The sequence below is a fragment of the Maudiozyma barnettii genome (genome assembly GCF_903064755.1).
Source record: "Maudiozyma barnettii strain CLIB 1767 genome assembly, contig: KABA2_07, whole genome shotgun sequence".
Taxonomy (NCBI): Eukaryota; Fungi; Ascomycota; class Saccharomycetes; order Saccharomycetales; family Saccharomycetaceae; genus Maudiozyma; species Maudiozyma barnettii.
In genome coordinates, this window is record NW_024545244.1 from 639,971 (window position 1) to 653,420 (window position 13,450).

Sequence of the window (13,450 nt, forward strand, 5' to 3'; positions counted from 1 at the left end):
GATGTTTTCTCGCGGAACTTGTCGAATATTCCAATTAGAAATTGATATTTAAACTCCGTTTTCTTTTTTAATTTTCAATTTTCTTGACTATATTCAATATATATGTGGGTGTACGGATGTTGTAGAGGGTGTACGGATGGTTTGACAAAATGAACCAGACAAGTCCAATCGTGGTAATCTTTTCATGCGACACGCGAAATGCAGTTCCCATTTTGTCTCTTTTTTTTGTGGCGCAAACAATTCGCGTTGTTTTTGTTTTGATTTGAGCAGAATAGACACTCATCGAATTTTCGTTACACGGTTTGGCGTATTCCCCCCCTGTCACCTCCCTTTTTTGTTTGGTTCCCATGAATATATTGAAAAAAAAAATTTATTACCATTTTATCCATTTGTTTGTTCAAAATATATATTTCAATGTATAGTCAATATTATTAAATACTTTCAGAAAGTAAAAAGTATATCTTCAAACAGTGTTATTTCTAGTTAACTACAGTTAGTACTACCTTTTTTCATACTTAAGTGCTAGACCAATTAGTGATATTTCTGAAGAAAAAAAGATAAGGAATTCTAAGATAAACGTCAAATTAAACCAGTTAGAAAAATGTCTACAGAGTGTCCACCTTCGTCCCCTGTAAGATTCAGGTTGTCGAGCCCCATGACTAACAAACCATATGGCAAGTCAGGGAAAGATGGTCAACTAAACTCAACTATAATGAACGTCAAACCAATACCCACTCCAGATCCTTCCTCAAGTATTGGTATGGGGCTATCATCTCCTGTGAAGAATCGGGATATCATTCCAACTTCACCTGCTAATTCAAGACATTCAAGAGTGTCCTCGATCGATGTAGATTTGGAAAGGAACAGTGTTACTCGTCTCACTATTGGCAGGAAAAAGTCTGTCTGTGATGTCGTCTTACCTAGTCGTCAAAACATCTCTAGACAACACGCTTTTGTTACTTATTTGAACAAAGAAAACAAATTGAAGATCAAATGTAATGGTACGAATGGTATTGTCATATTTCTTTCTCCAAACGGTATTCGTTGTAATCTCACCTACATCAATAAAGAAGAACATATCTATAAAATGTCGTTAGATGGACCTATAGAAAACTCTCAGATTTTAACCTCGTTTGTACTAATAAAAGGAGAAACTGTGGTGATGCCATATTTGGAAGGTATTAAAATTAACTTTAGACAAGCTGAAGTAGCATTACATATGAAGGAGAATATATTAGAAAGTAGCGAAGGTAGTGCCACTGAGAGTGAGGATGAAATGTCTATTTTACCAGTTACAACAGATTCATTTCACCATCCTCCAGACACCCCCACAAAGATATCTGTTCATAGGAAGCAAATATCTTTGCTAGCTGATCAAGATAAAGCATTACCTCATGATAATGAATATAATTTATCGAGAACCTCTGTTGTAGATGATAATACATTATTTTCTAACGCTACTGGTACACCATTATTGCAACTACCTGCACAAGAGCCAACAACTCCTAAGAAAGTTATCGATCCTACTTATAGATTGCATAACAATTATGAAACTCCCATTCAAGGTCCTGGTCAAGATATCGAAACCGAAAATAATTCTTCAGCTAATATAAGAAAGGAAATGTTTGGTGATATGGAACATGTGTTTAATTTCAGTGCTACTCCAAAGCAAGAATTATCTGAAACGCCTAATAAAAGACAAAAACTAAATGGTCCAAACGTACAAACTTCATCACCTCCATCTGAGGTATTAACTAATACACAAGAACCCTCAGTGAAAAAATCCAAGGGGAAATCTAAAAAAGCTAAATCGTCAAAGGAAAATGTAGCTTCCTTCACCCTAACTATAGAGGATCTTGAAAAAAAAGGAATAAATTGTGCTGAAATCCAACATATTCTTTCCAACCACTTGGCATTTGCTGCACAACAACAAACACCTCTTTCACAACTACAGAACACAAGTCACAGTATTTCTCAACTGAGTACTGAGGAAGTACGCCTCTTACTAGAAACAGAGAAATCAATTGGTTGCATCAAACGTGAAGGTAAGGATGCGGCTGGTAAGTTACTAGAGGAAGAGTTCTATTATGATATAGAAAATGATTATGATGAAGACAGAAGGACTTTGGTAACGTGTTTGAAAGGTGGACGTGCTGGTATAAGGTCAAGCAGAAAGAGTCACAAACAATATTTTTGGAAGAAGCCAGGTAAGAAATAAATATATACTATTTCTATACATATTATGTTTCTAAATAACTTTAAACAATACATAAACAATTCTAACTTCATATACATCTATAGTAATAATAATAATAATGCTTAATGCTTCTAGATATATAGATGAATTTCTAGAAGAGAACTGCGGCAAAATTTTATAATCTATCATTCCTAATTATAGGGTTATTCATATTGAAACTGGTGCAGGAAGAATTGATGAAGGTATACGTTTCTGGATAAACATCCACCTCCAACATGCAATTACTATACTTACACCTAGAAAGCCACCTGATATGACATCATACCAATGATGTTTGTGGTCTACTATTCTTGATATCATGACAATTGCTATTAGGAACAAACACCAAATATTTCGTAAAGGGTTCCCTAGAATAAATTTGCATTGCCAAAAGTAAATGAACCCCAAGCCACTCATAATAAAACTAGAGTGTCCACTTGGTGTACTCTTTAGACCGTCATAAAGTAATCTTGTATCTTTCTGTGTGCATATTTGTGCAGTATAGTATGCACTTGGATCCCCCTCCTGTATTTGCGTAAGGTCTGGTTGACATCTATCCAGAAAATCAGGACGTGTATTACCAATTATAAGTTTGAAAGAATTTGTCAATGTACCATTGATACTAAGAATCAATGCTAAACATATTATACTGACGTGGAAAAGATGATGTTCTTTTGATAACCAATCTGGTCTATTGTTTAACCAAGGACCAGCAAGTTTCCTAATAGACTGTCTGTGAGACTTCATTAGACAGTACCAAGAGGCAATTATCAGTCCGATTAAGACAGCCATCAAAACACATTCAACATCGCTGACTAATTCGTCATTCTTAAATTTCTTACCTATCCTTGGATCATCCAGTCGAAATTTAATTGTCTTCCATCTGGGTACTAACTTAAACTCTGAATATATAAAGAATATACTGCACAAAAGTATAACTGTGTACTGAAAGTAATATGCCCTGGCATAACTGATCAGTGGTGCTATTTGCATTGTGATTCTTAAACAGTAAGGATATTGAAAGGCGGGGATAGGATGTACAGGAAATGTCTCGCCTACTCTGTTCAACACACTCTAAAACTAGTAGATCAGATCAAATAAAATATAGAATATGAAGATAGCCTTAAGTTCAATTTATAGCAAATTCGATACCCTTATATATCACTTATTTGAAGTTAAGTTCCCTCTATGGTATGTAGATACTTATGTCGTTATTTTTAGTTTACTTATAATTTTATTAACCCAGGAAGGGGTTTCCACCTGTTCCTTTAGCAGTCATTGATCGGTTGAATCAATCATGTTTCTTCAAAGTGGTATGTACGTGGGTGTGGGTGCGTGTGTGCCCCGAGAATTGTTCAGCGAGTCAACTAATAGAATGAAAAATATTTCGAGTTATAAATAAATAACAATTTCCTGTTTTTGGAACAATACAGGATAAATAAAAGATGACAAGTGACTGTGAATGCTGTTTCAACAGGGATTGCGGAATATATAATGAGTACAAGTATCACGTACTTTTTACGTGTGGTTGTTCTATGTTTAAGATTCAAAAATATATATTTAAAATAAAGGATTTAAAATGTATTTGATTATATTAGAAAAATGTACTTAAATTAACATAAACTATGATTAAAATTTGTATTGTGACTATAGTAAAGACTAGAATGAGAGTTCTTACAGGTGAGTGAACTCATCCAAAATGAAAGAAATGGGATTTACTATTCCTAATCAAATAATTGAGATACTAGTTCTTGGTACATACTAATCTGATAATTGTCCAGAGCCATATCCTGTAAATCATTTACATTTTTCCATTTTTGACTCATTGGAATGCTGGCAAGCTCTTCTTTACTGAAATCGCTAGTCCTAGAGATATCTTTTTTATCGTATGATGGCATATTGTTATTATAATGAATATATGGCAGCTTATTCACTTGGATCATGTTTTGCAACATACTCAATTCGTTACTGGTAGATCTGAAGTATCTCTCCTCAACGTTAAGATTGTTGGGTATGGGATTAAACCAAACCCTAGTTTTATAAAATCTGAACAAATCAGATGTTATCCCCGAAAAATCTGTGTTGTAGTCCCCAGCGTAATAAATGTACACCTTCGACATATCAAATTGGAATTCTGCATTTAAGATTTTAATTTGCAGCCTTTCAGCAGACCTCCTTTGTGGGGAATTGTTATACGAATCGATTTTGGTTTTTATTACATGTAGAATCTTTAGTTCGTCCTGATATTTTAGATGTAGGTCATTAGTGACCTCTATCTTAGTGGCAAATCTGATGATTTTTTTGGTAAAATAGTTATTTCTGGTCATGTCAATCAAACCGTATCTAGACGTATCAATCAGTACGTTATTGCTACTATCGTTGATTGTATCCATAAAGTCATTTATAAAGGTCGAATTACTATGTATCTGATCTATTGGGGAAGAAGAATCAATTTGTATCTTTCTCTTTAAGAATTGAAATAAAAGCGCTAGATTTTTTCGTAGAATAGGTTCGACTACAACCGCCATATCTTTCCCTTTGTCACCTTGAACAATCACAATATCACCTCTAGTAAAGAACATTTTAGAACTCTTTGGTGCTGAAAATATATCCAATTTCCCATTTTTAAAGGCACAGAGAAATAGATTTCTATCTGGAGGACTAGATACACCTCTTGTATCGTAATGGTTGGAAGAAGGCCTGGACCTCATTTCTTTATACCAAAGCAAAAATTTGACAAATATGTTCATTTTATTCTCTTTGCTTGTGGATTCTTGATGCATATTACCATATTCGATTAGTCTCGATGGTTTTAAGGAATATTTGATGTAGTCTACCATTGCATAAGATTGTCTGGTAGAGAAATATTTTCTGCCATATGATTTATATGTTTGGGATAATTCATCATTTGGTCTATATTTGCTATCTTGAAAATTAACAAAAGGGTTTGTTTCTGAATGAACACCAATTAAAAATACTTCGTATGTTTCTCTGATAGTCAAATTAGGGTTATCATATTGTGTGAATGTTTTCACTGTCGAAGATGAAGCTTGTTGAGGTGAGTTAGATTGGTTTACGTTATCGTTTCTTGGTGCTGTCGCCTCATTTTCTTTTGATATAGTTGAAGAACGATTAGGTGATATTTTCGCTACTTGAACATAGTCTGTCGATTCCTTGAAGTCCGTATTTAATGTAACCCAAATAGAGAAATCGATCTCCTTTTGGTTATTTAATTTCTCTAATAGGTCTCGATAACTCTTGAAATGGTGAAGGCTTTGACTTCTTGTCTGATCTACTAATGGAGCATTAGAACATTTCCCAACATATGCAGATGCCCCATGTAGACTACTTTGGATGGTTCTAATTTTATCCCAAATCGATGACAATTTGACGCGTAAAACTTGTGGAATTTCCTCGAGCCCTTTAATTTTGTCCTCATTTTGTAATTCTAACAGACCATTTATAACACTTGTTACAAGTTCGTCGAGATTGCTAATGTACTCATCTGTTAGTCTCTTAGGCTTTGCTTCTTTTTCATTACTTTCTTCACCCTCATTGGAACTATGATCTACTTTCATTTGGTCGATCCCAACTGTAGATTGGGTAGTAACTGGTGTAATATGACTAATATTACTGAAGAAATTAGTAGTCTGGGTTCCATCTTGTTCAATAATCTCGTACATATATGTGTCGGGCGAAATGCTATAATTATTACTACCAAGCAACTGATGATTGCTCCATTTAATATCCTCTTTGAAGGAGACATGTTTGTCATTTCGAAAATTTAGATCGGCTGTATTATCAGGGAACCTACCAATATCTAATGGCCCTGTAATAAATGGAAACCTGAAAGAGAGATCATTCGAATATCCTTGACTGTATGGTACAGTTTGACATTGCGTTCTATTCTCATAATTTACTTTGTGGATCGCTGGTGGTATAGTCAATATACTATCAATAGCCATGTTTTTATATGAATCTTGGAATTGTTGATTATTATACTAATAGTAAACGAAAATAATTATTGCGGTTAGTTAATAATATTAAATACTTCAAAGGGAATCTTTGTTTAGGTAAAACCTTTAAATATCTGTTAATTTATAGCAAAAAAATAATTAAGAAAATAAATTTAGCAGATTATAACGCTTTTCTTATTAACTTAATTTTTTGTTATTCGAAAATTTGGCAATATAAAGTTAGCAACTAGTTTTAAAGGAATTCTATTTAGAGGTTTTATGTTCTTCAGCAATTATTAGCAGGGTATGATTACATAAGTGTAAATATTTATTACTTTAAAAAGAATCTATTTTAATTGGTTAGAAGGTAAGAAAAAAGTCAAATCTGAGTAGTCCTCGCTCTAGAAATCTACTAAAGTTGACTATTTTTTGGGTCGTACTTCTCTTTGGGGCCTTGGTCTCACCAATCTTGTGGAGAGATTTATTAAAGCCGTCACAGTATTTCTTAAGTTGGAAGAAGAGAGTAGTTTTATCCCTGTAGAAATATCGAAGAGGGCAATGTAGGGGGTAATGGTGTCGATTTTCTCCTTCAAAGACGGAAATATTCTTTATGTCATATCTTGTTCTTTAATCTTGTGGCACTTGGCGTTTCCATTTTCGGTAAAATGTAGGTCCCCTTTTTTATATTTTTGAATGACAGATGAAGCATCCGCACAACCATTTCTGAGACAAAAAAAAAGTGGTTTGTACTATTTGGAAGAAATGTGACAGTTAATTACCTTCAAAACATCAAATTTTACATAAGAAATTCCTTCTTGAAAATCCCATTATTTGTATTTACATTTTCTAAAACGTTTGGACTTTCCTAATTCCAAAGGTACAGTTGAACACGAAGGGGGAGGGGTACCTTGTAATGAGAAACGCAACAGGTATTGGGACGTAAAATTCGTTGAAGTGCTGATTAATGTTGGCATTACGTCACAATCGACACTGTATTACTCAGTATATTTTTAATTTACCCAAATAATTAACCACAATAGTTCGTCAACTATGACGTAATGAGTAGGGTCCTAGATAGAGCTTTGTTTTTGATTTATTTGTCTTGGGTAGTAATACCAGCATCCTACCATATGCCCTGTCTCCATAAAAGAACGTTCAGATCCATTTGAAAAACAAGTCATTCATTAGAAATACCTCCTTGCAAGTAAACTAGTTTATATCCAGAGAATAATATGTACAGGATATCTATTGTGAAGAATAAGTAACTATTTTCAGGAGTTGAAATGTATTCATAACCGTTCTAAATGCATAACATTGTATGGCTATATGTCTACAATTTTGGAAATAATGGTTTAAGTAAAAAAAAACAGAATACTTATTTACTTACTTTAATTTAGAAATACTTACGAGATAGGAAACCCAATGTTTGTACCATATTACATATTTTGATTATCTGCAATAAAAATACTCATGTATTCTTAAGCCACACAAATATAAAATACACCATTTAATGTTAACATAATTGTGAAATAAATTAGTAGTACCTTCAGCTTATTTGTCTGTGAAGATACCATTTCTGTCACATCAGTACTCTCAGATAATTCTTTCTGGTCTGGTTTTGTCGTAGCATCCCCATTCTGGGATTCAATAACATTATTTTGTACAACTTCACTAAATGCAAATCCAAGGCCCTTTGCCATATGCCACTCAACGTGGCAATGCATTAACCATGTACCTTTCGCATTTAATTTGAATCTAATTACAGCAAATGAACTTCCAGGGATATTAATACTGTCTCTTACAGTAGGCGTATCACCTGTCTCTTCCCAGTGTTTAATGTCAGATTGATATTTGTTCCAGGCGCTCCCTTCTTGATTGTTTACGTCAAGACGACCTTCTCTTCCATTCCCAATAGAAACTAATTGAAATCGGTGACCATGAAGATGCCACGGATGTCTCATATGATCAATAGAGTTTATTATTATTTCCACTGTTTTACCAGAGGATTCCAATTCAATTGGCTCTCTCATGGATTCTTGCAAGGTCTTACCTCCCATCTTGTACATTCCAGTTCCATATTTATCTGCTGTCATCTGATCAGAATAAAACATATAATCATAATTGAGACTGACCGCTACGTCATCAAGTAAACTTGAAGTTATGATGGAGTCGGAACCATCTTTATTTATAGGTATTAATTCTTGGAACAGCTCACGTTTGTTTAATTGTGGAAGAGATTTGATAGAAACTTTAGAACTATCTGGCCATTGGGCAATAAATTCTTCAACATTAACAGTTGGACGTACATACCACAACGACTTACTAAAGTACCCCATCATCTTATTACAACCGTTTATCAAACGTATGTAATCTTGGTTTTCAGGAATTTTCACAATTACAGTATATCTTTGGCCCACAGCTAAACTTAAAGTGCTGAGGACATATGGCTTCACCAATGTCCCATCTGTCTCAATTACAATCATACTTATGTTTTCCACATTTATTATTTGAGTACCAGACATACCAGAATTAATAATTCTTAATTTCAAGTACTGAGTGTCATGTGATATTTGGTCAAGTGTGTCATGCTCCGGCTTACCATTGATCATAGATCCAGTTAATCTTGGATCTGGGGTGCCATCGATCGTAACAACTTCATTCTTTAAGATCTCCAACCCCCAATCATCATATGTGTCAGAAATGGTTATAATTTTTTCTTCAACATGAAAGATATCCTGATTGAAATCTTCACCGAAGGGCTCATTTATATTTAAATATGAATTAGTTTCCATATTATCTAAACCTAGAACTGATAATGATGATATTACATTGTTAACTAACAGATCATGTCTATTGCATGTTACTACAATTACTCCTCTCAATCCATCACCATATTGCACTGATGTATGAGAGTGATACCAAAATGTTCCGCAAGTATCTTTGGGGATAGTTATGTTATACATATAAGCCTTGTTAGGTTGAATTGGATCCTGTGTCACATAAGGAACACCATCATTTTCATTTCCTATCCCAATAAGACCATGGAAATGTATAGTGGTCGTACAATATTCTTTCAAAAGTTGGTCTGTTTCAGCAGTTTTCAGGTCTTTTTCGGAGCAGATGTTGTTCTTGACGGTGAGATGAATGGTATCGCCACCTCGCACATTAATAACTGGTCCATATGTAGTATTATAACCATTAATAGATATTATTCGTTTTTCTGTGCTGGAGTAATCACTAGTTATATCAAATTCAACTTCATGTGTCGTTGGGTTAACCTCCGATAAAGCCTTTGCATATCTCAATAGAAGCAATGATAGAATTACTAAGTAGACATTAGATATGAGAGATACCATTATCTGTTCACTAAAAAAAATTGGAGGCACTATTCTCTTGGTTGAAATTGAACATCTTCTTTATGGGTAATACAGAGAATTAGGCTGAGCTTCGTTATGTTTTGAAATACACCCCTGTCAGGGAACAAAAAATTAAAAAAATTGGTTGCTAAGAGATTCGAACTCTTGCATCTTACGATACCTGAGTATTCCTAGCTGAATGCTAGTTAAGAATCCGAAGATATCTTGAATCAGGCGCCTTAGACCGCTCGGCCAAACAACCGCTTAAATGTATTCTTTTTGAATAAATTTTGATAATATTAGGGAAACATAATTTCAAAATATATAAAGTAAATTATGGAAACAATTATATTCATAAAAGAAATATTGTTCCATTTATATTATGTTGGATTATCATTGTCGCGATTATAAACTCATTCGACAGTGGCGTAAGTAATCTATTATTAAGATGTTGCGGGATGAACCTATCGTTAGATCATTGCGGGATGAATCTAGCATCAGATCATAACCTTGGTCATTATCCCTCTTATAATATATTTCCGACAATTAAGCTAATGTTTAGCCTTTTTAGTGCTGCCGCTACAGTTCAACATTTCCTTACGTGATGTTTAGTTCTTATTAGGGCATTTGAGATTGACAGAAATTATGTGGAATCAAGATATCTAAGATGTCCTAATAAGAACTAAACATTTTATTAGGTAATAGTCGTTTAGGCCATAATCGTTTAGAAAATAAGTTCATTATTTATCGATCGTTTAACCAACAATCGTTTAGGTAACAAATCAATTACTTGACAATCGTTTAGGTAACAAGAAGAGACGAAACTTCGATAAAATAAATGATATATAAAGACAAAGAATTCTGAACTTGTTATAATATAGAAAGTAGCAATACTTGGTTATTACAATTTTATGTTTAGTAAGAAATTATTACTAACTGTTCAATATGATTCTAGAACATTCTTTAAGAATGATTAGTAAGCAAGTATTACTAATTGTTTCATAAGTGTCTAGAACATGTTTAGTAAGAATACTATCAATATTTGGTAGACTGTTTTCCTTTTCCAAAAGTATAAAAGGACCACATATTCTAACTTTATATATATACAATCTTCCTTATATAGACTTACTTTATATAACATAAAATAAACTACAAGATTATACATTTGAATATCTATAACTATGTCCGATAATTTCAACTCGAATACTAATCGTATATTCTCGATTTCAAACTTACGTTTACAGAACTTACATTCTAAGTTAGATTCTATTCGTTCTGTAAATTATATACAATATAAAAAATCACTTACAAATATAAGAGAAATATAACAATTATATTTTGCTTACCTAACATTAAAACTTAAGCTACACCATTCACCTCTATACCTAACACCTTAAATAATGAACGAATATAAGTCTAAACACAGTATGTCTGCTTCAGCTCATCAATGTACATTAAGGTAAGAGATTTAGTGGCAACTTAAGTGGAAATGATTATAGTTGGTGGAAATAATGTGGGCACAAGATATCTCTGAACTGAAGCAGACATACTGTGGATAGACTTATATTCGTTCATATTATATAGTGCAGGTAGAGAGATATAGGTATTAGCTTGACAACGTGTGTTAAGAAAGCAAAGTGTATATGTTATATTTCTCTTATATTTGTAAGTGATTATTTATTGTATATAATTTATAGAACGAACAGAATCTAACTTAGAATGTAAGTTCAGAATTCTCTGTCTTTATATATTATGTATTTTTCTCGACAATCGGTTTCTCATATTATCTAATCATTACGTAATATTTGTTTCATACTATAACGCGTTTCGTAACACATTCGAGATATATTGATCCCACATAATTTCTGTCAATTGAATGTATCCAGATCTAGCTCTACTATGCAAGCTTCAGTTCAATAAGATATATCAAATTCAAGAACTTATTTTACTAATTGAAAGTTTATTGATTGTATTATATTTTTATATAGAAATACGTAGTAGAGTATATGTATTCAATTCTTTAAAGAGGGGTGAGAAAAAAGGAGTTAAGATTTAACAATTTCCTTACCGTTTGGTAACATTTTTTGGTCTCCATAGACAAAAGTCATAACTTCAAAACAATTTCTATTTCTATTTGTTGAATTCATCTAGACCACGTTGATATCCTTGGTCCCATTCCCACATAAAACTGCTATCACCTTTAGAGGCAATGTACTCTCTTCTTCTTCTTAAAGTCCAAGATTTCCACCTACCAATCTTTGAATTAGCTAAACTGTTAAATCCTTGAATATCTTGAACTGCTTGTCTTATAGCGTCTTCAAATCTCCAATGTTCAAATCTATCACCTTTCCCTTTCCAATATTGAATATGATCTGCAATTATCTTATTAACAGTATTCTGATCTATATTTTTAACTGTCTTGGATCTTAATTGTAAATTTTTCTTTGAGACCTGAGGTATAAATCCCCATTCACCACCGTCACCCCATTTGAATTGTAGAGTCCAAAAATACCAACCAAAGCTTGCCATCTTGGGGAAAATGCTTGTCTGCATAGTACCGAAATTTGAAATAAATACGTTACGGTTACCATTTGTACGTTTCCAAGTCTCTTCATCTAATACACATGAGAATTCACCAACGACAAAATCTGCTTTACCTTTATCAAATGATACCGTCTGTGGTAGTTGATTTATGATTGTTCCTGCATCTTTATTCTTATCCTCATTTGAGAAACAACGGTATATATGGGAATCTATTACAACATTATAAGCTAAATTGTTAGCGGAGACCCAATCTGACCATTGTTGAGGCCACCAACCATCTGAAATAACAACTGGTAAATTATTATCAATCTTAGAGATACTACTAACGGCACGAGCATAATAGTTTTTCATATCATTTGCAGTATTATCAAAATAAGCCTCATTAACAATTTGTAAACCTGCGATATTTTCATAAGGAACACATATGTCTCTAGTAATAAATGGAAGAATTTCATCACACATTTTATTAACATAACGTGGAGTTCTAAAGAAAACTGCTGGGTTTTGAATCATACCACTATGAGCTTCACTATTTGCACCACCTGGTAATCCATGAACATCTACTAGTATACTAATATTGTATCTTGAGGCAGTAGTAATCAATTGTTTAACGTAATCCCATGGCTTTGCGGCAGCATAGACACCTGCAACTGGTTGGAAAGGTAATCCATTCAAAAATGAGCCATTATTGACATGCCAGTAACCAATAGGTACTCTTATCGATGTGATATTGGCGTTATTGCGTAAAAAATTCCAATCAATCTTTTGTAAATAGCTTTCATAATGTTGTCTCAATCTGTCTGCAGTACCATTATTACCAAATTTAGTTATACATTTCGATACCGCTTCAAACTCGGAATTACCACCTCCTACTTCATTGAATAGGTCGTCATAGATCCAGGACTCTAGAACGAATAAAGAACCTAGATTGACCCCATAATTGACCCTATTTCTATAGATGGTTCTCCTGTCAACATTAAGTGCATCGCTTAGAATGATTTCTTTTGTGAAATCCTTTTTCTCAAATTTCTCCTTTAAAGAATTAAAGAGTGTCATGTTATAATAGATAAGTTAAGTAGTTGTAGTTCCTATTTGATTAGACTAGTGAATAGGAGTGTTTGCAAGTTTACAAATGAGATTATTTTGTATACCAAAAAATAAAAAATAAAAATAAAAAATAAAAATAAAGGATATCTTGAATTAGAGCAAAAACAAAAAAATAAAAGAAGTGTTTGATGGTTGGAACACAAAGAACGACGATCTTTCGTCTCTTAGACCTCGTAAATAACGTCAGGTCTGTGACGTAAAAAGATGTTGTTAGTCTACACGAGTCAATTGTACTTGATATACATACATAT

The 13,450-nt window shown here is 33.2% G+C and overlaps 5 protein-coding genes and 1 non-coding gene across 6 annotated transcripts; 1 reads left to right on the forward strand and 5 right to left on the reverse strand.

Annotated features, from left to right (window-relative positions):
- Window positions 1–601: 601 nt before the first annotated feature.
- PLM2 (Plm2p) lies at window positions 602–2,218 on the forward strand (the record flags this gene model as incomplete). Its single annotated transcript, XM_041551792.1, has 1 exon — window positions 602–2,218. One exon carries the CDS (start codon window positions 602–604, stop codon window positions 2,216–2,218), a length of 1,617 nt encoding a protein of 538 aa, XP_041407726.1.
- Window positions 2,219–2,404: 186 nt separating this feature from the next.
- On the reverse strand, window positions 2,405–3,229 carry LPP1 (phosphatidate phosphatase LPP1; the record flags this gene model as incomplete). The annotated part of the gene is made up of 1 exon (XM_041551793.1): window positions 2,405–3,229. One exon carries the CDS (start codon window positions 3,227–3,229, stop codon window positions 2,405–2,407), a length of 825 nt encoding a protein of 274 aa, XP_041407727.1.
- A 731-nt stretch (window positions 3,230–3,960) lies between these two features.
- On the reverse strand, window positions 3,961–6,201 carry KABA2_07S06666 (PSP1 family protein; the record flags this gene model as incomplete). Its single annotated transcript, XM_041551794.1, has 1 exon — window positions 3,961–6,201. One exon carries the CDS (start codon window positions 6,199–6,201, stop codon window positions 3,961–3,963), a length of 2,241 nt encoding a protein of 746 aa, XP_041407728.1.
- A 1,469-nt stretch (window positions 6,202–7,670) lies between these two features.
- On the reverse strand, window positions 7,671–9,548 carry GMC1 (putative oxidoreductase; the record flags this gene model as incomplete). Its single annotated transcript, XM_041551795.1, has 1 exon — window positions 7,671–9,548. The coding sequence occupies one exon, from the start codon at window positions 9,546–9,548 to the stop codon at window positions 7,671–7,673; it is 1,878 nt and encodes a 625-aa protein (XP_041407729.1).
- Window positions 9,549–9,690: 142 nt separating this feature from the next.
- On the reverse strand, window positions 9,691–9,810 carry KABA2_07S06710. Its single transcript has 2 exons — window positions 9,772–9,810; window positions 9,691–9,735 (listed from the first exon to the last, which is right to left on the reverse strand). It is a non-coding gene; the product is annotated as a tRNA-Leu (tRNA).
- Window positions 9,811–11,678: 1,868 nt separating this feature from the next.
- Window positions 11,679–13,148, reverse strand: MRX18 (17-beta-hydroxysteroid dehydrogenase-like protein; the record flags this gene model as incomplete). The annotated part of the gene is made up of 1 exon (XM_041551796.1): window positions 11,679–13,148. One exon carries the CDS (start codon window positions 13,146–13,148, stop codon window positions 11,679–11,681), a length of 1,470 nt encoding a protein of 489 aa, XP_041407730.1.
- Window positions 13,149–13,450: the final 302 nt, after the last annotated feature.